The sequence below is a fragment of the Pleurodeles waltl genome, chromosome 1_1 (genome assembly GCF_031143425.1).
Source record: "Pleurodeles waltl isolate 20211129_DDA chromosome 1_1, aPleWal1.hap1.20221129, whole genome shotgun sequence".
NCBI lineage: Eukaryota > Metazoa > Chordata > Amphibia > Caudata > Salamandridae > Pleurodeles > Pleurodeles waltl.
Window position 1 is genome coordinate 1,005,021,322 of NC_090436.1, and position 21,395 is coordinate 1,005,042,716.

General features: G+C 42.9%; 1 protein-coding gene across 6 annotated transcripts in view; it reads left to right on the forward strand.

The window, feature by feature from the left end:
- LOC138291300 (ankyrin repeat domain-containing protein 17-like) overlaps window positions 1-21,395 on the forward strand; it is a 1,121,799-nt gene that overhangs the window by 548,230 nt on the left and 552,174 nt on the right. For 4 of the 6 annotated variants that reach the window (XM_069230308.1, XM_069230310.1, XM_069230311.1 and 1 more), the window contains exons 16-17: window positions 5,963-6,111; window positions 11,545-11,656. In XM_069230308.1, the coding sequence (XP_069086409.1) occupies window positions 5,963-6,111; window positions 11,545-11,656 (261 nt within the window). The remainder of the gene's footprint in view (window positions 1-5,962; window positions 6,112-11,544; window positions 11,657-21,395) is intronic. The other 2 variants (XM_069230309.1, XM_069230313.1) reach the window with 1 other exon arrangement.

The following is a 21,395-nucleotide window of genomic DNA, read 5'->3' on the forward strand; positions in this document are numbered from 1 at the left end:
GTGAAAACAGTGCTGTCCCTGTGCACATGTGATAGAGGTGAAAGCATGACACAAGACTTAACACAACCAACAAAATTCATAACTTCAAGATGTCCCATTGCTATGTGGGATACCTTTAGCTAATCCTAGCTTTTTACCCAACTGCACTCCTCTGCTGGTGTTTTTGAGCCCTTACAATTTTAATATCAACATTTCAAGGCGCAGATTACAATGCAATGCTTGTTAAAAGGTCATGACTGCTATAAAGTGACACTTTTGCCATGGGGACACTTGGCGGCTATGAACGTTCACACAACAGCAGCACCGCCTTCATTCAGTCAAGAGGCAGAGAGAGTAGGTGACAATCATGTTTAAAGCATCACACATCAGGTGCTTAGAATTCAGAGTGCCAAATAATATTGCGGTGTAGTTAAAAGTTTTCCGAAGTACTATGCTATCATAATAAGTAAGGAGTAGGCAAATCACCCTTAACTACGTTCAGGAATTTGTGTATTTAAAGCATTTCATATAGCACTCACTTTCTTTTATCCATAATTATTTCTGTAAATCAGACAAAATCCTTACAGAGTGAGTGTAATGAGATGAGTGCAGTACTCAGATTGCCAATGGGAAAACACAATTTACTCTCATTACTTATCCTTTGCATTAAATGTGATTTAAAACAATCACTGCAAAAACATGTGTGGTAAACACTGGAAAAGTGCAGTGTTTTTTTTTTTATATTAGAGGTAAGGCAGCTGAATATACGCTGGTAAGCACAGATTTCAAAATGTTTGGAAAACACTGATACCCACAAAAAATTAACACTGAAAACAGCAAAGCCGACATATAATTCGGGTGGTATCCCGATGACGTTTTCATTTACCATTTTACAATGCTAGCTTGCCTCTGTTTTGATTATAAATCCTTTGTCCTCTTTGTGAAAGGTAGGCTATTTATAGTTGATATATTGTCTCTGTTTATATTTGCCAGAAATAAGATACATCTTGCTAAAGCACAAAAGAAAGGTACGTTTGATCTACCGTCTTGTACAGGCAGATTATTGTAACACTTATCAGGCTACATGTATTCTAATTCACAGACTTCACAAAGACAGAGAATAAAGTTGCCATATTAATAACGGAAAGAGTAGGCACGGTTTCTGAAAATGGGAGCACATCAGATTGGTGGTTGTAGCACTCCTTTCGCAGTCAGTCAGGTCCTGAATAGAATGAAAGGTTTGATGGTTGGCGCAATGGAAGTGTCTGTATCAAGAGCTACAATAAACTGTTTGTCAAATGAAAAGAAAGAGGCAAAACATATAATACAAAACAGATTTCTATGTTATTGCACCATATCTCAGTGTTCGAAGCTGCTTGCTCAGGAGTAGGCAAGGATTGTGGGCCACCTGTAGGACGATCATGATTTTTTCTATTGAAAGCTTAAGCTGTTACTGTTCAACCTGGCATACTAGTGCACTAAGAGTGATCTGGTTCTGTGGCCACCTTTTCCATCTGACTGTATAGCACTAGCTGAAGTGACTGCATGGTTGGAATAGGCTGAGATCTATTGCATTTATTGTGAGGAGTTCAGCCTATGCACACACCATTTGGACAGCTATATCCTCATTGACTCTGACCTTTTCCTTTAGCACACTTCTACAACTTCTTGCTTAGGTTGGACTGCAACCTCAGGTATAACTCCTCCCCCCCCCCCACCCCCCTCCCCCTTCTTCATATTAAGCAAATTGTTAATCTCATCTAAGATTGCCAGTAAATAGATATTCTTGTAAGTTATCTTAAGGAGATTGATGTCAAGGCATATCTTTTTACCTGAGATGGGATTGACTAAATATAGGTTGGTGACAGAACGTAACTGCTAGCAAATTTTTCAGACTTGTGCAATGTTCAGTGTACCATAACTAACATGTTATAGGATAGCCGATGTCAGCATAGCTAGTTTTAGATAGACATATAATTGTTTTGCAGCATGAAGCTAGTTAATATTTTCATGTTGTGCACAATCACACCATCTAGTGATAGGCTTTGGTTTGGCATCTCATTTGCTTAAGTAATAAAATTGTCACTGTCTCCCAAACATAACTGCAAACATGTGTGATGTCAACTCAAAATCTAGGCATCAATAATTCATTGCAAAGCCAGTTTTAGCCCAATTTCACATCTAGAGAGAGAAGCCCTGATGTTTGCCTTAAAACTTAAGAATAAAATAGCATTTAATAGTACTTTGATATACTGTCCACCAGGCCCAAGGAATAACGTCGTTATAGCGGTGCAAGTTCCGAGGAATCTTGTATGGCTTTCCGATATTTTATCTTGTTGGGGGGATTTTAATTTTCATTTGGATTTGGAAGGAAACAATGAAACCGAGCATTTGGTCAACTGCTGTTGCAGCTTTGGCCTTATACAAGTAGTTCATGATCCTACACCTAAGGCTAATCATACCATTGATTTTTACTAATAATCCAGCCCTAAAGTGTGAAGAATTATTACCTTGGACTTTGACAGACCACAAAGCATTCTTTTTTAAATTAGCTGTTTCAACTTAAAAAAACAAAAGAAAAAAGAAAAAAAAAAAAAAACTCTGCCCCACAAACTCAGGAAAATCTATCAAAATATTTCCTTGGTGAAAAATGAACAAATCTGAGTTAGGGACTACCTTGAGTAATGATAGCCCAATCCTGGACACCAATATTGAAACAGCTGCCGCTAATTTTTCTGGCTGGATAGATTCAATAGTTACCCAGCGAGCACCTGAAAAAAAATATAAAAAGCTATAGAAAAAGCCCATCCGCTTTCTGGTATATTCCGGAATTAAGAAAATTGAAATAAAAATGTAGGGCACAAGAATGGAGAGGGAGGCAGAATTACGATATTGAAAGAAAAACAAAAAAACATCAAATACAAATCAGTGATGAGTATAAAGCGTTAATCATTACAGAAAGAAAACTGATACTTATCTGAAAAAATAAGTACTGCTAAAAACTCGACGACTGGCTTGTTCAAAACGACTGCTACTCTTTAAAACTTTGACCAAAGCATAGCCTGTGTTCCAAACCAAATTCTCTGTGATAAGCTGGCAGATTTCTTCCATATGAAGGTAAATAGTGTTTGTGATGAATTTTTGGGCTAGTCAAAATACAAACCTCCAAGATGATTAGTCTAGTCCACCACTTGTAGAACTTCATGAAAATCTCTGATGTCCCAAGTGATCTGCTTAATTTTCTCCTCTAACAGAAGATAAGGTAATAAGAGTGTTCAAAACTTCAAAATCTGGTTCCCCCTCGAACCCCTGTTTGCCTAATGTTCTGCACATAGTCTCTGGTACTATATCGGTTCACCTAGTGAAACTTCTGAACAATATACTGATTTCAGTCCAATTTCCAACAGCCTAGAAAAGAGCATTGGTCCTTCCTATCTTAAAAAAATAAAAAAAACTTCTTAGGACCCTACAGTCATCAAGAACTACTGACCTATCTCCTGTTTACTGCTTCCTGCAAAAATATTGAAAAAAGCCTTAAAGGAAGATCTAATGGCCTATTTGGTCACAAACAGTATTGTGGATCCTTTCCAACCAACATGGTTTCATTCCAAAACATTGTACCAAATCAGCCTTAGTGTTGCAACTGAGACGTTTTGACAGTTGGTTGATGAGGGACGAAGGTCTGTGCTGATCCTGTTGGACCTCTCAGCCGCGCTTGATACAGTTAACCATTCTTTGCTTATCAACTGGCTGGAGAGGACCAGGATTGGAGGTGCAGCTCTTGCTATCATCAGTTCCTTCTTATCCAACAGGGAACAAACTGTAGAGGTTGGGGGTTATAAGTCTAACCCATTTACCCTTCCATGTGGGATGCCCCAAGGATCTTTGTTATCTCTTACGCTTTATAATATCTTGTACCACCCTGGTGAAATTCATACAAACTTCCACGTTTTCTGTTATATCCTACAGCAAAGATATGCAAATAGTTGTATCAATTCCTTCTTATTTTGGTTCTTTTGCCAAAAATTTGAATAACTGTTTGGGCCATATTACAATTTGGGTGCAGGAAAACTGTCTAAAGTTGAACGGAGAGAAAACGGGGGTGATCCTTTTCGGAAATGATACTTTGTTCTGGAATGATGCATTGTGGCAGGTTTATCTTGGCATGCTTCCAGAAGGTGAAAAATCTGGGAGTTTTATTTGATGAGCACCTGGGATTCTCTGAACAGATTAATCATACAATGTCTTCTTGTTTTTACTTAATCAAGATGTTAAAAAGGTCTTTCCCTTCATCCGCCTTACCTTGCAAAAAATTGTGACAGTGGCACTTGTCCTATCTAGGATAGATTATTGTAATGTACTCTACCTGGGAATTAACAAACGTCTTCAATATAAGCTTCAGTCACTACAAAATGTGGCTACCTGTTTGATTTTGAAAGTTCCCAGGTTTGGCTCCATAACTAAGAAAATTAATGACCTTCTTTGGTTGCTAATCTCTGAAAGGGTCAAATTTAAGGCGCTCTGCATAGTTCATAAAGCCTTGCATGGCACTGGCCCTCTTCATTTTCATATGGTCTTTAACTGGTATGCTCCACGTCGTAAAGATGTTCCTCGACCAAACTAGTGGCCATTCCCAAAATAAAGAATGCCAGATGGAGAGGCAGAATCTTCTCTTTTTTTAGTTGTTAAACTCTGGAATTATTTGCCCCAGTCCAAGAGATCTAAAATATATCTTGTACCTTTCAGGAAATTGTTAGACGTTGCTCTTTATCTCCTCTTTCAAGTAGGCTTTTGTCTCTTCAGTTCATCTGGGGGTCTCTAGCGCCAAAACTCCTTGGTATTTGTGCGCTTTAAAAATCTCTTACTCACTTAGAACCGTTTTAAGAGTGTACGTTTTCTGACTCAACCTATTCTGCTCTCTTTATTCTGTTGAAAAGATGAAATATTTATAGTGAGGCTATTTCAATTGTTATATTGGATTTCAAAGGAGAATAGTGCACTAAAATAAGTCAACAGAGAAGAAATGTACACTAAATGAAATACTACAGTGATTTGACTCCAAACGTGATAGGATTGAGACTATTAAATAAGGAACTCAGGGATTGAATCGGTGTAGACAAAGGTTACTGCAGGGGTTTGGTGCATGATAATGAGCTGCATCTTCCTAGCTGTGTGTTGTTTTCTAAGAAATTAGCAGGATCAACTTTAAATATAGACTACTCTTACTGACTTTTTCCTCATATGTTCAGTGTTGAAGTAAAACTTGTGCTGTAGCAATGTATTTATTTTGAACTCTTAGTATACAGAAAAAAGTGTAAAATACAATGCGCTGCAGAGAGCGTAAGCCCATATTGAAGTAAATATTAATACCAAACCACTTAGACTTTACAGCTAGCGCTAAATTTAAAACTTGGAAGTTAACTTGGCATGGCTTCCTTGATTTTTCTCACATTTGCATGGTAATGGAATTGATGTGGACTTTGACCTTGTACAGTACAGTATTTTTGGAGGTGTTATTTAGGGGACCAAGTAACGTCTGATTACCCTTGCCTTCATTTTTTTCTTTTTTCACAAGCACCAACTCAGACTGAATTGGAGTAAGAACATACTTAGAATTAATAGGCAATTAGGCAGTTACTAGAATCGAGGTTAAGCCCTTTAGCATCATACAGTAAACACGATTCAGATGTATTGTCTTATCCCAAATACTTGGTGCCTGAATTTGCAAAGTGCTCTGAAAGTGTCCTTCAACTTTCAATCTTCATTTACACAACACAAATACAAGCTAAGAATGTTAAGCATTTTTATTGGGGACATCGTTTTAATATTAGTTAAGGTCCAAATTGTGGCAAATCCTTTTAGAAAATAGTAGTACCCATACTGTTGTGACCGTATGAAATCCTCAGTAATTCAGTTTAGTTAAAATATAATGCAGAGTGCTTTTGCTGTTCCCTGTTTTAAGTGTCTATATTTTGTTCAACAGCAGTCAGTGAAAGAGCCTCTGCAATGTCAAACACTCCTCCACACAGCATTGAAACATCTATCTCCCAACCTCAGACTCCAACGCCAAGCCCCATCATCTCTCCTTCTGCCATGCTGCCGATCTATCCTGCCATTGATATTGATGCACAGGTAAGGGGAATTAAGAGCAAGTGTACCAATAATTTTCAACTCCTTTAGAAAACACCAAACTAATGCAATGGTTAATATATTTTAGCAGAAATATTTATTTTAATTGATGCCTTCAAAATGGGGCTTCAAAGACAACTGGACAATCAATATCATAGAAATGTTTTGATAGTTGTAGCCTTTTGTTAATATAGCACTAAACTGATAATTTACTTGTGCTAATTGTAGTGCTTGCAATTCGGGTACGGTGGTGTAAAAACTAGGGCTGGGTGAAATTTTAATTCTGCTGGCAAAATTGGAGGAATTTGTTATTTCTGTGTACTCTTGTAATGTAGAATTACTGATTAAATTCAGCCACTCTGCCGGCAGAATTAATCTGCAGCGCAATGCATACCCCTCATTGCCCTTCAATAAGTATGCAAGGGCAGGTAGGGATATGTACTGCAGTGGATACTAGTACACTTCTCGGCACCCTTACTTATGTAAGGGCACAAAGGGGTATGCACTCGAGTGCATTTTCACTCAGCACCCTAGAGTATTGCCCTTACATTTCTGTGTAAGGGCACTGAAGGGTGTGCTCTGCACTGCAGTGCATCCCCTCTGTGCCTTTACCTAAGTATGTAAGGGAGTTGAGGGGAATGCACCAGAGTGCATACCCCACGGTGCCAGTACATACTTATGTAAGGGCACCAAAGGGTATGCACTGTACTGCAATGCCCTTACATACTTGCATAAATATGTACGGTAGCCGAGGGGTATGCACTGCACATTGTTCTATTTTCCTAATGCAAATTGCATCTTTACCACAATTTTTGGACGCAGGGTGCATTTTGCACTAAGAAAGTAACACCAAATGATCACTCCGGCCCTTAGCGGAATCTCATGGATTTTTAATGTAATTCCACGGAATGAAACTCCACCAATTCTGCCCACCCCTTCTGATAAACCTGTATTTGATTTCATCACATACAGATAACAGTTTTTGTGGATTTTCAGTGTTGTATCCCATTCAAATCGAAGCAGCAGTTTTAAATGTAAACATACTGCCAGTCTATACGTGAGATACTTCACTGTACAAAAATAAGGTGGTACCCTCTAATGTGGAGAACTTTAATACAGTCTAAAGAGTTGATTGAACATTGGGGGTGTTTACTATGTGTGGAGTTGTGTGTTAAACATGTTTCTGAATACTCCCGTTTAGGAAAGCTTCTGTGAAATATTTTATCAACAAGTAATGCACCTACTTATTCATTTTATCGAGAATGGTGCGCTTACCTCTTTCAGCTGTTGTAAACTTTGAGTTTTGCTCTCATGAATGTATAAAATTTAAAGTTCTGAGAAAGACGAGAGAAAAAGATCAACACCTAAGCCTTACTGCATCAGTACATTTTCTCAAGATCACTGTTTACACAGTGCAAAGTTCCAGCTGGATGAATATGATGATCGCTATTATGCATTGATGTATTTTTAACAAGCTATATTTCAGTATCTGTAAAGATATTTGGCAATTTAATAATGCAGAGCGACAATTCTAGATTTCATTTTATTAGTGGTATTGTTAAAAAAGCAAAAAACGTTTTAGTGATATATTACTGTAAACATTTTAAATTAAGTTTCATGGTTTCTATGTTGTGAACCCATGTCTCTTTAAGTAGTTCCTCTTTTGGGACAGTGTTGTAATGGCGTAGTGGTTTAGCCAGTTTCCCTAGGTAAGTAATGGCTATCTCTCGTTGTGTATATGATTGGCTGTTCTACATATTAACACAAAATCCTGTTCAGACAGTGACACCCAAACTTAGAGAGCTTTGTCTGTTAAACAGATATTTATAATCTAGCCTCCATTAGCTTATTTTGGCATGTGGACAGAAGGCCATCCATTGGTTTTTAGTTTGTTAGATGATACCAGAGCATATGCTCTAATAGGTTTAGGACAAATGTCCAGGAGCAAGCCACTCCTAACCTCTACATTACCATTCCTTTACAGCTCTTCTATTTTCCATACATTAGTCCACTCCAAATGGAGAGGTCATTTGCTGTACTATTTAGTGATTGTTTAATGTGTGATGGCTACTTTCTTACCCTAGAATATTATCCAGGCACAGGACTGGATCTAGAGATTTGTCATAGCAGTGCTCCTGCATGCTGCTAGCTGAAGCCATGCAGCTTTTTACACCCCCCTCCAACCCCAAGAAATCTTGCAAGATTGAGTAGGCAAAGGATCGTTCCCGCTGGGCCTCGCTATTAAGGCAGTAATGCTTTGTGAATGTATGCACCAATGCCCATGTCTCATTCTTCCAGATATCAAGGACAGGCAGTCCTCTTGCCAATTCAGGGGTAGCAGCTTTAGTCCTGGTAGAATACACCCTAAGATCTTCCAGGAGCTGCTTCTTGGCCAGGGTGTAGCAGACGGTAATGCAGAGGGCTTCCCACCACAAGGTCTTTTTCTGCCTAAAGCTAAAAAAGGCACCCAGCCTTACCAAGAAAACAGTTTCAGGGAGATCTGCAGCTTTAACAAGACCCATCCTCTTCCAGCTGTACATCCTTCCTCACTTGCCATCTGTAATTCCTTATCCATTGCCTCATCCTCAAATGTCTGACCCTTTGGCCTCCAGTTATCTTCTAGAAAACATCCACAGAGGAGCCATACCTTAACAACCATGCCCCTATGATTGAGGTTAATTATTAGTTTCAGTGCTTTAAATCTGACACAGCTCCATTAATAATCTTTCAACCGTCTTTCCCCATTCTCTGCCCTTCACCTTCCACTTGTAATGTTGATTATCAAAACGTTAACTTCCATTGCCATCCAGGAAGGCACAACCTCGGTGTACAGTGGCGTAAAAAAAACACATTCTTCCTTGACTGCTTTGGGCACTGACTAAATTTCTGGAGAGTGATGCTGCTTTGGAATGAATAGAGCTGCAGTGATTTTTGTACCATTTGCACCTCATGAAGTAGAAAACTTGACAAACAATATTTAAAAGCCAGTCTACTGCATGTTACCTTGATTTCAGCCTCTCGACTGTCAGGGATTTTCAGCTAGATGTTCGATGTAAATCTTTAAAGAGTAAGCAGCCTCTTAAGGCACTTCACATAGGTTAGATTTTGTTTAACCCTTCAACTTCAAACATTATAACCAACCTGTGACAGGTGCGATCGCAAGTATGTCACTGAGATCTTACATAAACAGCTAGCTTTCGATACTTAAGACCTCCTTTGTCCCATGAGGTAACAGAGAAATGCAGATATTTTAACTATTCATATCAGGATTGCAAACCACCAATGCACCATTCCACTGTAACATAGCTGATTCTACAGATCAGAATCCCATTTGGTTGGAACTAATTGATTTGAACCTATAACCAGAGAAAGGGACAGGGTATCTTCTGGTTCGTTTTTTTTTTGTGGTTAACATTAACAGATTATCTCAAGGCCTTCATGCCAGCCTGGAGCGATTTTGCTTAGTAGTGTTTTCAGCGACTAAACATTTCAGGTTGGCTACCAAACTTTAGACCTTGGGCTGTCTTCAGCAGAGAAGCCCAGCAATTAACCTTGTCACTTTAACACCTTGGGGCCATGGAGTATTCTCACCAGATGTCTTTTTCACAAACTGTGTCTCTGGGCAACCGATACTAATACTATAATGAAATAGCCAATTTAATTCATTTGGGCATTTTACTTTTTGGGGTGTCGAACTCGAGCCATTAAGTCTCACTCTCAAAGGTGGGTAGGTGTAAGAAGCTTAGATGCAGCATGGCACAATAAATAACAACCACTTGACTGACAGTACAGTTACTGCCATAACATTTATGAAGACTTGGACTTTATTTACCTGTAGTTGAAATAGAGTGGTAAAAATTATATAAAAAAGGGTCCTTGCAGCTTTGACTGACATGCAGTTGCCCCTAGGCTACCAGTCGCTCGGTCCAGCTGTTTTAGTGGGTCTCTTCTTTTGGCAGTAAGTTGCCTTCTTGGTGATCTAGCTGCATTCTGACGACTCTCTGGGGTTCAGCAGACTTGGACAACTTTTGAAGATCAAATCTTAGTCCCTTGGGCTGGATGAGGGTGAGGAGTGGCGATTCAGGAATCTGAGTCTATTTCAACTTGACCCTTGCATTCATAAATAGTTCACTTTACACTTTCTGTACAGCATCCATTTAGTCGTCAAGGCATACTTTTACCAAACACTGTTGTGATGACATATAGGGGGTCATTATGACCTCCAGGCTCACGGTCGGACCACCGCCAAAGTGGCAGTCCGTCCTCGACATTGACTACGGGGGAACCACCATGGTCAAACCACTGACGCTGCCAGGCTGGTGCCAGACAGCAGCCTGGCATTCCCGGCGGTTGTAATCCACCAGGGCAGGGGATTACGAGTCCCCATCCGTCAGCCTGTCCAGGACGGTAAAAACCACCATGGAAAGGCTGGCGGAGTGGGGGTATCGGGGGAGCCCCTGCACTGCCCATGCACTTTGCATGGGCAGTGCAGAGGCCCCCATGCTCAGCCCCATTGCACGTGTGCGTCGGTTGCTGCTGCACCGCCACATTGCCGCCGGCTCTATTAGGAGCCGCCTGCAAAGTTAAGGCCCTGTTTCCCGCTGGGCGGGCGGCATAATAGGGCCGGCGGGGTTCAGGCTGCACAGGCGGCCTGATAGCGGGATGGCATTTTTGGGCGGATGTCAAAATGAGGGCCTTAGTCTTACAAGGAAGCTCAAGTGTCAGTTGGTATAAAAGCATTTGTTTGCCACTACACCCCCTTCTAGTTTCTCCTCCATAGGAGCATATGAATCCAGACGAGATTCACACTGCTAAAGGAACTGATTACTAACCTGTTACAATGATTTTGCAGCGTGTTGCTCTTCTAGAGTAATTGTGACTCAGTCTGAGTTTGATTCCCCAAAAAATAATGAAAAACAATATATAATTGTGGACCGAGATACTAGATTGTTGAATAATTGACTGCAGATGTGTCTTGAAGAGCATCAAAGTTCAAAACTGTTTTGCAGCTGAGTAAACTGTTTTTCTGTGCAGAATTTTTCAACACATCTCTATATTTGATGGGTAAATGAACAAGTTACAAAGTGCATTGAAAGATATCTTATCTTCTTCCATTTTCATACTTGGGAACCGTTTGATTACATGTCCTATTTGGAAAACTGTGGTAATGGGCATAAGTCCTTCTTTGCTTAAGTAATTGTTTTCCTAGTCATGCAGCTCTGTCAGCTATTTGAGATTTTAAAAAGTATTCCGCTGCTAGGGCCCAAACTCTCCTTGTACATTTTAGTCACATCCTTACTAAAATGTTTACTTGAAAGCAGACTTGTGTACAGTTTCATCAGCAAGGTCTTACTCAGTCTGTTTTGAAAATGATTTGACATTACTTGGGCATAGTGCATTTAATTCACAGATGTGCTTCTGTTTTTCCCATGGTAGACGGAGAGTAATCATGACACAGCGTTGACTCTTGCCTGTGCAGGTGGCCATGAGGAATTGGTGCAAACCCTTTTGGAACGAGGCGCAAATATAGAGCATCGCGATAAAAAAGGTGGGAGAATGCTGAATTGCTGAGCTATTGCTTGCTCCTCTTAGCTCATTGACTTGTCATTGGATTTTAAAACAGAATGTTTACTGTATGCATATGCCACTAAGGTGATTCATAGTAGCAAAATCTTGGAGCAGAACAATTAGCTGTAAAGTGTGATTTAGTTTGTTCTGTTGTAATGAAGTGTGAGCATAAAGTAATGTTGTTTCTTAGCAGAAGTGTACGTGTACTTCCTATTGGACGTGTAATGGGAATTGGGGAATGGGTATTGGAGAAACTGATCAGCATAGTGATGTTTCTCAACAAGATGAAACTTGAGTGGTGCAACTTGCAGAATTGAGGTAATAGTCCCAGGTGTGGGCAGTGCATCCCTCTGTTATGTTTTCCCTCACATAGCCCACTGAATACAGTATCTCCTTGGAGGCCTTTTTTGGGGTCCCCAGGGATGTAAAGGTTAATTGACACTTTCCTGTGTAGGTACTTTTCTTGACCACTGACGTTCCATGACCTCAGTAGTGATTGTAATTACATTTATACAGCACTTACTACCCCTGACAAGTTTGGAAGCACCTTACACTGGGCAGAGCGCTGCTCCGTTCACAGGGTCAGTTGTTAGTCCAGTATTATAGGCTTTGGGATTAGTCTTGTGTGTCCAAGCAAAATCATTTCATGCATTCAATCCAGTTTCTTTGTGCTTGCCTCCAGGCATTCCCTCCAGTTTCTTCGTGGTGGATTCAATTAGGAAGACCTAATTGTGATCATTAGTTGGTTTGGGGGTGTTAGCTTTTTCACATGACTGGTGGCATTAATATATGAGCTAGAGGAGATGAGGTATTGTTAGCTTGCAGGGGTATGCCTTTCAGAGGGAGAAGGAGAGATTGGCGTTTAAATGAGTTGCTAGCAATTTGTCTGGGAAGTTGTCTTCACTTTGTCTGCTGCCAGTGCACACTAGAGGCATACAAATGTATCCTACTCTGCTTTGTATTTAATACTATGAATCAAACCTGCGGATAAACTGAAAACAGCACTCCAGCATTTGCAGAATCTTCTTTTCAATGTGTTTTTCCCATGTATATTATCACACTACTATGGTCTTGAAGTTAATGCTTACTCTGAGTGCAGCCTATAGCGCTAGGTATTTCTCAGCATATGTGTCCAGCCATTATTTTTCACTTTCAACCCCGAGCTGATCAAGTGAACTGGTGGTGGTCTAGCAGTAGCCTAGCAGCGGAAAGATGTTTTGTCTGATTCTAATACCTATTAAAATACCTAATATAGCACAGTCTTCATGAGAAAATATTGTTTCTTTCTACACTAGTGCATCCTCAAACTGCTTGCTCTCTCAGGGATATTCTCTAAATTCCTTAAAACTGGCATCAAAAACGAACCTTTAATTTAGAAAGTCTGATTGTCCCAGCTCCATTTTTTCTCTTCTCTCCCAGATACCCCTCTCCTTCTTTTCCACCCTCTGAATGCTTCCTTTCTCTCAGCACAAACTACTGAGCATGTATGTTTGCCTTATTATCAATAATTGTATTTCTGCAAATTGCCCTCAATTCATTTACAGGATCATAATCCCTCCTTCATCTGAAGATCATGTCTCTGCAACCTAACAATAACTAATTTCCTATGAATCATCCATTAATCCCACCAATCATGTGCAGGAGCTCACATACTTCCTCCCCAGCTAATAATCACAACTAGCCCTTATTAATTTAATCCACATAAAAGAAACTGGAATAACTGCATGGACTAGTTTGGTTGAGCACACAACATTAACATCAACAACTAAGTGGGTGGTGTGGAATCTGGAGTTAGAGTATCCACTAGGAAGAGTGTTTTGAAATGTAAGTAACTTGTTCTTTAGGTACCAAAGTAGTACCAAAGGTGGTGGGTGTGAAATGACTCAGACCAACAGGTCCTGTAGGACCTACTGAATGAAATAGCCTTTCCACTGGACCTGTGTGTCAAGGGAGCAGTGCTTTATGAATGTGTGCACTGATGTCCACTTTGCATGCCAGTGCAATTTAACAGCTTTGGCCATGGTAAAATGGGCTCTCAAGCCCTCCGGAAGTTGCATCTTGGTCAGTGCATAGCAGATCTTAATGGAGAGGATGACTGACCTTGACAAAGTCCTTTTCTGCATTACCTTGCCTTTCTTTGCCCCAGTGAACCCTACAGAAATGTTATCCACTCAATGGTCTTTGGTGCAATTTAAATGAAAGCTTAAAGCTATTTTATGGTGCAACCAATGAAGTCTTTCCTCCTTTTTCAAGGGATGAGGCAAAGCAAAGTATGTTGGGAGAATGATGGATCATCCAGCATGGAAAGTGTCATGCCTTATAGCGAAAAAGGGCGCACAGATCCTTAGTGCCAGTTTGTCTGAGGAAAAATGTTGGTGTAAGAGGCTGCACCAAGAAAGCTTGGAGTTCACATGTGGCGAGCCGAAGTCACAGTGACCAGAAATGGTCTTTAGAGACGTAGTGGACAGCTATGCATTGGTTAAATGGCATGGGCATGAGTGAAGTGAGGACCAAATTTAGGTCCCACTGTAGCATCACAAAGTGCTCAGGAGGAAAAAAATTAGTCAAACCTTTTAGAAACTTCATTTCAACATTTGGTTTGTACTAGGATGGCTTACCCAGTACGTGTAAAAGTGCTAACAAATAATCTTTAGTAGTGCCCACTAAAAAGCCTTGTGGGCCAGAGATAATACAAGCAGGACATCCAAACAGTTTGGCTTGCAACGGGTTAGTAATACGGGTTTCCTTCCAGGCTGCACAATTGTCCCAGAGTCCACTGTAGGCACACTTTATAGAGTTTGACCTTGCAGTCAGGATAATCATCTACAGCTTTGAGAGGAAGATCAAAGCTAGTCAACTACAACCCTGTTTTCGTACAAGGAAGTGCAGGTTTGGGTGCAGGACCCTGCCCTACTGCTGTAACAGGAGATTCTTCCGAAGAGGTAGCCTGATCGGAGGAGAGAGGCTCATGTCCAGAATCTCCAGATACTGCACTCTGCATACTGCATCCGGAGCCATTAGGATGCCTTGGGTCCAGTTGTTCCCAATTTTCTTCAGAACTGTAGGCAAGAGAGGCAGCAAGGAACAGGCATAAAAGGAATCCTGTGTTCTAATCTATCTGGAATGCATTTCTGAGCAACAGCTTTCTTAAACTCCAGCAACCAAAAGTTTTGACACTACAAGTTCTCTGTCATGGCCAAAAGATCTAACCAGGTTTCTCCACTTTTCTGAAAGACTCCCGTTGCTCCTCAATTGTACCCACGATTTGTGATCCGCCATTTGTCACCAGCTGAGGTTGCCTGCTCTGACATTCAGAGATCTTTCTAGGTAGTTTTAGGAGGCTGGCCCTATGTGTGGTGGACATCTATGGTGTATAATGGGTCCAGGCAACCCTTATTAGATAGTGTTAGTGTCTAGGTAGCCAAGGCTCTTTAGTGGTAGCTGTGGTGAGCAGCCAAGACTTATCTAGGAGGAGTGTGAAGCACTTGCAATACCACAGTAGTCACACAGTAACTTATCCCACAATCAAGGAATCACACAGTGTTGCAAAAATAAAGGTACTTTATTAAAGGAACACCAAACTAGATTACTATAGGCAAGCCCCCATCTGGAGGGAAGTACACACAAAATATATACAGGTAAGTATTAGGAAATAGCATAAAATAGCAAGGGCCCTATAGGGGGTCTAAACAATATACCAAAAAAGTGAAATGCGAGAATGGGTCCCCCACCAGAGGATATGGAGTAGTTATCCAAATGCTGGGAGAGTGGAACCCCAAGAGGTAAGTATCTAGAAGACCCCCAGTGACTAGTATAGCAGAGGTAAGTTACCTGGTTGTCCCATAGGCTAACATGGGGACGGGTAAAGGGAATATTGCAAAGGCCAGGCCGGTGGAACCCTACGGTGGATTCTGGATGAAGAGGACCTGCATAAGAAGGTGACGGTGGCCAGTCCGCGCAGGAGTGTCCAGGTGGAGCAGGAGGCAATGCCCACCCTTCTGTTGACCCGGTTCAACAGTGGTGGATGAAGTCCACCTGCAGAGACCAGGAGCTGCAAAGGAGTCCCTGAAGTCACTTAGGAGCTGCCCCTCGACTGTCGCTGAATTGCTGATTGGTCAGGAGGATTGCCTACAAGCAAATGCAACTGTAGCTGTTGGCGATGTGCAGAGTTGAAGAGGACCAGCAAGTTCCTGGGAGCTCGACCCTTGGAGGGAGTCAGGACTGACCCTCAGAAGACGGGAAAGCCAGCAGGAGCAGTCTGAGCCCCCACGAGCAACCCACAGGCAGCAGGCACAGTAAGTTGCAGTGAGGCCCAGGCAGCACACCTAAAGAAGAGTCCCATATGGTTGAAGCAGCAGAGAGGAGACTCTCCTTGTAGGGGTAGGTAGAGTGCTAGGGGCTGTGGGGATACTTGGAGCCTGAAGATCCCTCAGAGCAGCCTTGGTTGCTGCAACAGTCGTGGTGCTTAGGGGTTCTGTCTTGGAGGAAAAGGCAAGGGCTCACCGTCTCCCAGGTTGGACAGAGGGCATAGAGGACCCAGAGGACCCCCTCAGAACCACCACCTGTGTTGGAGAATCTTCTTGGGTCCAGAGGACAGCAGATCCCAGCAGCTTTATGTAGTTGCCTTAGGTGCCTGCAGGTGCAGGGGAGTGACTCCTTCACTCCAAGGGAGATTCCTTCTTGCTTTTTGGTGCAACTGAAGTCTTTTTGGTGCAACTGAAGTCTTTTTGGTGCAACTGAAGTCTTTTTGGTGCAACTGAAGCCTTTTTGGTGCAACTGAAGCCTTTTTGGTGCAACTGAAGCCTTTTTGGTGCAACTGAAGCCTTTTTGGTGCAACTGAAGCCTTTTTGGTGCAACTGAAGCCTTTTTGGTGCAACCGAAGTCTTGCTGACCCTAGTTGATGCACAGCTGTGGAAATGTTGCAAGTTGCTGACAGGAGCCGTGGAAACAATGTTGCAAGTAGAGGTCGTCTTGGTGCGGCAGTCTTGTTTGGTTCTTGTGAAGTCCAGCAGCCGTTCCAGTGGCCAGGAGCAGAAGAGGTAATTGCAAAGAAGTCCTGGTGGAGTCTTGCACGCTGAATCTGGGGACCCGCCCGCAAGAGAGTCCTTAAATATCCCAAAAAGGGGCTTGGTCACTTTGCAAGGTGACCACTTATCAGAGGTGGTCACTGACGTCATCTGCCTAACCTGACCAGTCAGATGGTCCTAGGGGCCTCTGCTAGTCTTGTTTTCATGATGGCAGAATCAAGTGACTACCTGGAAGAGCTCTGTGCACCACCCTTGGGGTGGTGAACAGGGGAGTGGTCACTGCCCTTTCCTTTGTTCAGTTTCACGCCAGAGCAGGGACCGGGGATCCCTAGACTGGTGCAAACCAGGGTATGCAAGGAGGCCACCAAATGTGCCCTTCAAAGCAAACCGGTGGCATGGGGAGGCTACCTTTCCCCACCCTTCTAACACCTATTTCCAAGGGAGAATAGGTTGCACCCCTCTCCCACAGGAAGTCCTTTTTCCTGCCTTCCCCCTGCTTGAGCTTGGCAAAACATCAGGAGGGCAGAATCCTGTCTGAGGGGCTACAGCAGCGTGGGCTGCTCGCTGACCCTGGAAGACTATTTGGTGCAATTCTGGGCAGGGGGGGATGGATGGGAGGTAGGTGTCCTCAAGGGAGCCCTCAGAGTGCTTGGGATCATGCCACCAATACTGGCATCAGTATTTGGGTATGATTCTGACATGTTTGATACCAAACATGCCCTGGTTTGGAGTTACCATTATGTAGCTGGACCATAGGTAGTGAACTATGGCATGTACATAGCGAAAAAGTCTTCCCTGCAATTAAAAAGTCCAGGAAATTGGAACTGGAGTTCGTAGGGGCACCTCTCCTCCTGCAGGGGTGCACAAATACAGGGAACTGCACCCTGCCCTTAGGGCTGGAAGGGCCTACCATGGGGTGACTTACAGTGACTTGGTATAGTGGCCAGCAGTAAGAGGGTGCATGCATCATGCACTTTTTATGCAGGCTGCAAATGGCAGGCCTGCAGACACAGTGTGCACAGGCTCTCATGGCATAATACATGCTCCAGTCCATGGGGGACCCCTGGTGTACCAATGCCCTGGGTACCTAAGTATGATATACTAGGGTCTTACAGAGGTACACCAGTATGCCAATTGTGGGATGTAAGAAGTACCAAGACCACCAAAGTTAGAGGTGAGAGCACAATCACTGGTGTCCTGGTTAGCAGGATCCCAGTGAAATTAACAGGCAAAAGTGGGGGTAACGAATCCATAAAAACAGGAACTTTCCTACAGTAGTGAATGACCTGGAAAATAACGATCTGTTCCAGCCATCTCCAGAAATAAAGTATCTTCTGGACTCAGGACCTCTACCCGCTCAACTAGCTTCTGTACCGTATGGCACTGATGTTGTCCTTGAAAACCTGGACCACCTCTCTGTGATGAACCTAGGAAGCCTCTCAGTATGAAGACTGCTCTCCATATGAACTAGATTCCAGATCTTCACCTCTCCCAGATCTCCCCATCCCAGCAGCGATGCATCTATCACCACTGTCCGCTCTGGGTGTGAAAGAGAGAGGGGCCTGCAGCTGGAGCATCTGCCTCTGCAGATCTTGCCTAGTTTCTTCTGAAATGTGGATGGGACTAGGCAGGTTCTCCTGATGCTGGGCCTCCTGAGACTTAAGGTTCCCCTGCAATACCTGCATATGGCACATAGCACAGACAATGAGTCAAGAGGCCCAGAAGCTTCGAAGCCAATCTCAGTGAGAGCCAGAACTGAACTAAAACATTATCGTAGCCTAGATCTCCTGGACTCATTGTGATGGAAAGAAAGTCGGAACTGCACCATATCCATGATGGCTCCCATAAAAGTGAGTCTCTGTGAAGGAGTCAAGTGTGAACTCAGCACAATGATTAAGAACTACAACAAAGTCATCTGGACGTGGTCTGCGACTGACTGTGGCGAGCCTGCATTCAACAGCCAGTCATCAATGTGGGAGGAAGCTGGAATCCCCCAGCCTTCAAAGATGTGGTGCGGCACCACTGTCACTTTTGTTGAACACCTGAGGGTCATTGTTCAGGCTGAAGGAATGCACAGCGAATTGAAGGTGCTCTTGGCCTACTCAGGGCGGGTACATGAAAGTTTTCTCCTTCAGGTCCACAGCCACCACCCATTTGCCCGGATCAAAGGCAGACGAGCTGGGCCAATGTGAGCATCTGGGCCAATGTGAGTGGATCGGGGGTAATTGCCCCATCTGCCTACCGGTGGGCAGAACAACTTTGTCCCCATTTATTTGGGTTGGGGGTATAGCCATACTCCCACTTTCTTTTTTTGAAAACAAATCTTCCCTGGTCTCTGATGGGCCTTACAAAAATCGGCTGATCTGCCCCACAGGGGAGGGAGGGGGGGAGAGGCCAGGTATGGCCAACAGTAATGGCCCCTATTGGGGGCGTGGGGGTGGGGGGGAGGAATGCAGAAAAGGCCCAATAGTAAATTGCCAAAAGGGCCGCTCCCCTCATACATGAATAAATATTAAAAAAAATGGTGTCTAGTGAGCATTTCTCTGGTGGGAGGGGTGGAAGGAGAAGCGATTCTCCTTCCATCCCTGATGGGGGCGTGGGTGGGAGGCCCACGGGGGAGCGGGCTGGGTGCAGGATGAGCTGGTCTCGTCCCCGGCACATGCGAACTGTGACTGAGGATGAGACCACCTCGCCCCAGGCACCCTGTATCAATGTCATTGATGGCCTTGGAAACTCAAGGTGTACATCAAGATCAGCTGTAGAATATGCTTTTCGGTAGGGGACCAGGAACGAGACAGAGGCATTCTAATGTTCTTCCTCAGAACGTCTCAGGCTGAGAGTGGTGAGATGGGGTGGAAACCCATTTTGCCCTGTTGGCTTCGACTTATTAGAAGACTTGGATTATGACAAAGACCTGCCCTGGGAATGACACCAAGAGTGGGAAAATGTCCCCACCCTTAACTTCAAGAAGGAGTGGAACTTTTGTAACCTATTTCGGCATTAGGTGGCATGGCATCTCCTTTTGATTAGTTGGTGTACACTCCTTGTGGGGCATTGGCATCACACCTCAAACCCAAATGCCAGAGAGGCACCTTGGGGGGGTCTGTCAGACATCTGTTTGCAACAGTACTACAGGGCTTAAGCCTCTTAGTTTTCAGAGGGGCATGATACTCTTGCACACTGAAAGAAAAAAAAACATTCTGAACAAGAAGCTCTCTGACTTTAAAAAGTGGGGAGCACGATCTGGATCTGCATATGAAGGCATGGAATGAATGTAACTGCTGCGGATGCTCAGGATTGCCCTGGCTTGGGGGTATCCTTAAGGTGAGGAATGTGTGGTTAGAAGTATCAGTCAGAAAATTCCTGTTTATTAGTCTTTGGCACCTTCTTTGATAACCTATTGTCTCTTTAGATTTTTCGATGTGCCAAAGTTTTTTGTTCTGGAACTATCAGACTACTTCAGCATGTTTTTACTTTCTAAGAACATTGAAAAATACTTCTGTTTATGCCTTTTGATTTACAAAAAACAGCAATCGCCACCTTAGTGCGTACTAAGATCCATTTATGCAATGACCTTTATTTTAGGATCGAAAAAAAAGCACTTGAGTAAACTGCAGACATTCCGAAATGCTGCTTCTCGATTACCCGTGAAAATTCCAAAACAGTCCTGAGTCTCCCAAATCATCAGGCAGCTTCATTGGTTTTAAGTTGGCAAGAGTGGCTTTTAAAGCTCAATGGATGGCCTACAAAGGACTTCATGATACAGGCTCACTCTTTTAGAGAAAAGATTTTTTGTTGTTACACCCCCAGAAGACCCTCCACTCAGCTGTAATAAATCAATGGTTAGACCTAAAATTAGGAGTGCTGAAGGAGAGCGAGAGATGTTGTTCAGATGTCACGATAAAATTGTGGCATATGCCCTCCTTATACCTTAAAGCATCCTACATCATCTTGCAGTATAGGAAACATCTTAAAACATGGCTCTCAGCTTAGTCTGTCTTTTTTAATACCACCATTTCTAAATATGGATATGTTTTTTATTTATGGACGCCAGCGCCAAGACGCCTTCGGGTATTCAAGCACTTTATAAACACATCAATATCAAAACCCTAAATTGCAATTTTTACTCTGAGAGGCTAGTAGCCCTATTGGAGAGTACAGAGTTACAATCTAAAACTGCTGACTTCTGATTGGTACTACCAAGGTGGGTACTACCAGGTATCGAATAAATCAGTGTATTAAATCTGATTTAATGGTTAATTACAATCTAATGTCACTGATAGACAAAGTGCAGCTTCAGAAGGTTGCCAAAGATTCCAGCACCTGTTTATTGTATACAAAGACTATCCTACCAGACAGCCTTCCGCCCTCTTGGGGAGATACGCTGTAGACTCCCAGAAAAGGTAACAATAGAGGCCTGCCATTGGCGGAAGTGTTACCTGCTGGCGGTAGGCGTCACGCGGGTGTTAGCTCAAAAGGTGACCTTCAAAGGAAAAACTGCTGTTGAAGGGCTACTGGCAGACACACGTTGGAGCTGCTGCACTGTTGTGTATGTAGACAGGCTGGCAGCCAGGACAGAGAGGGAAAACAGTTGACAAACCGATTTTCCAGAGGGCATGCAGCCCACTGGTATCCACACTTTTGGGCTGGGCTACCAAGTTCCACATGCTGAGGGAAGTGTTTTGCCATTTT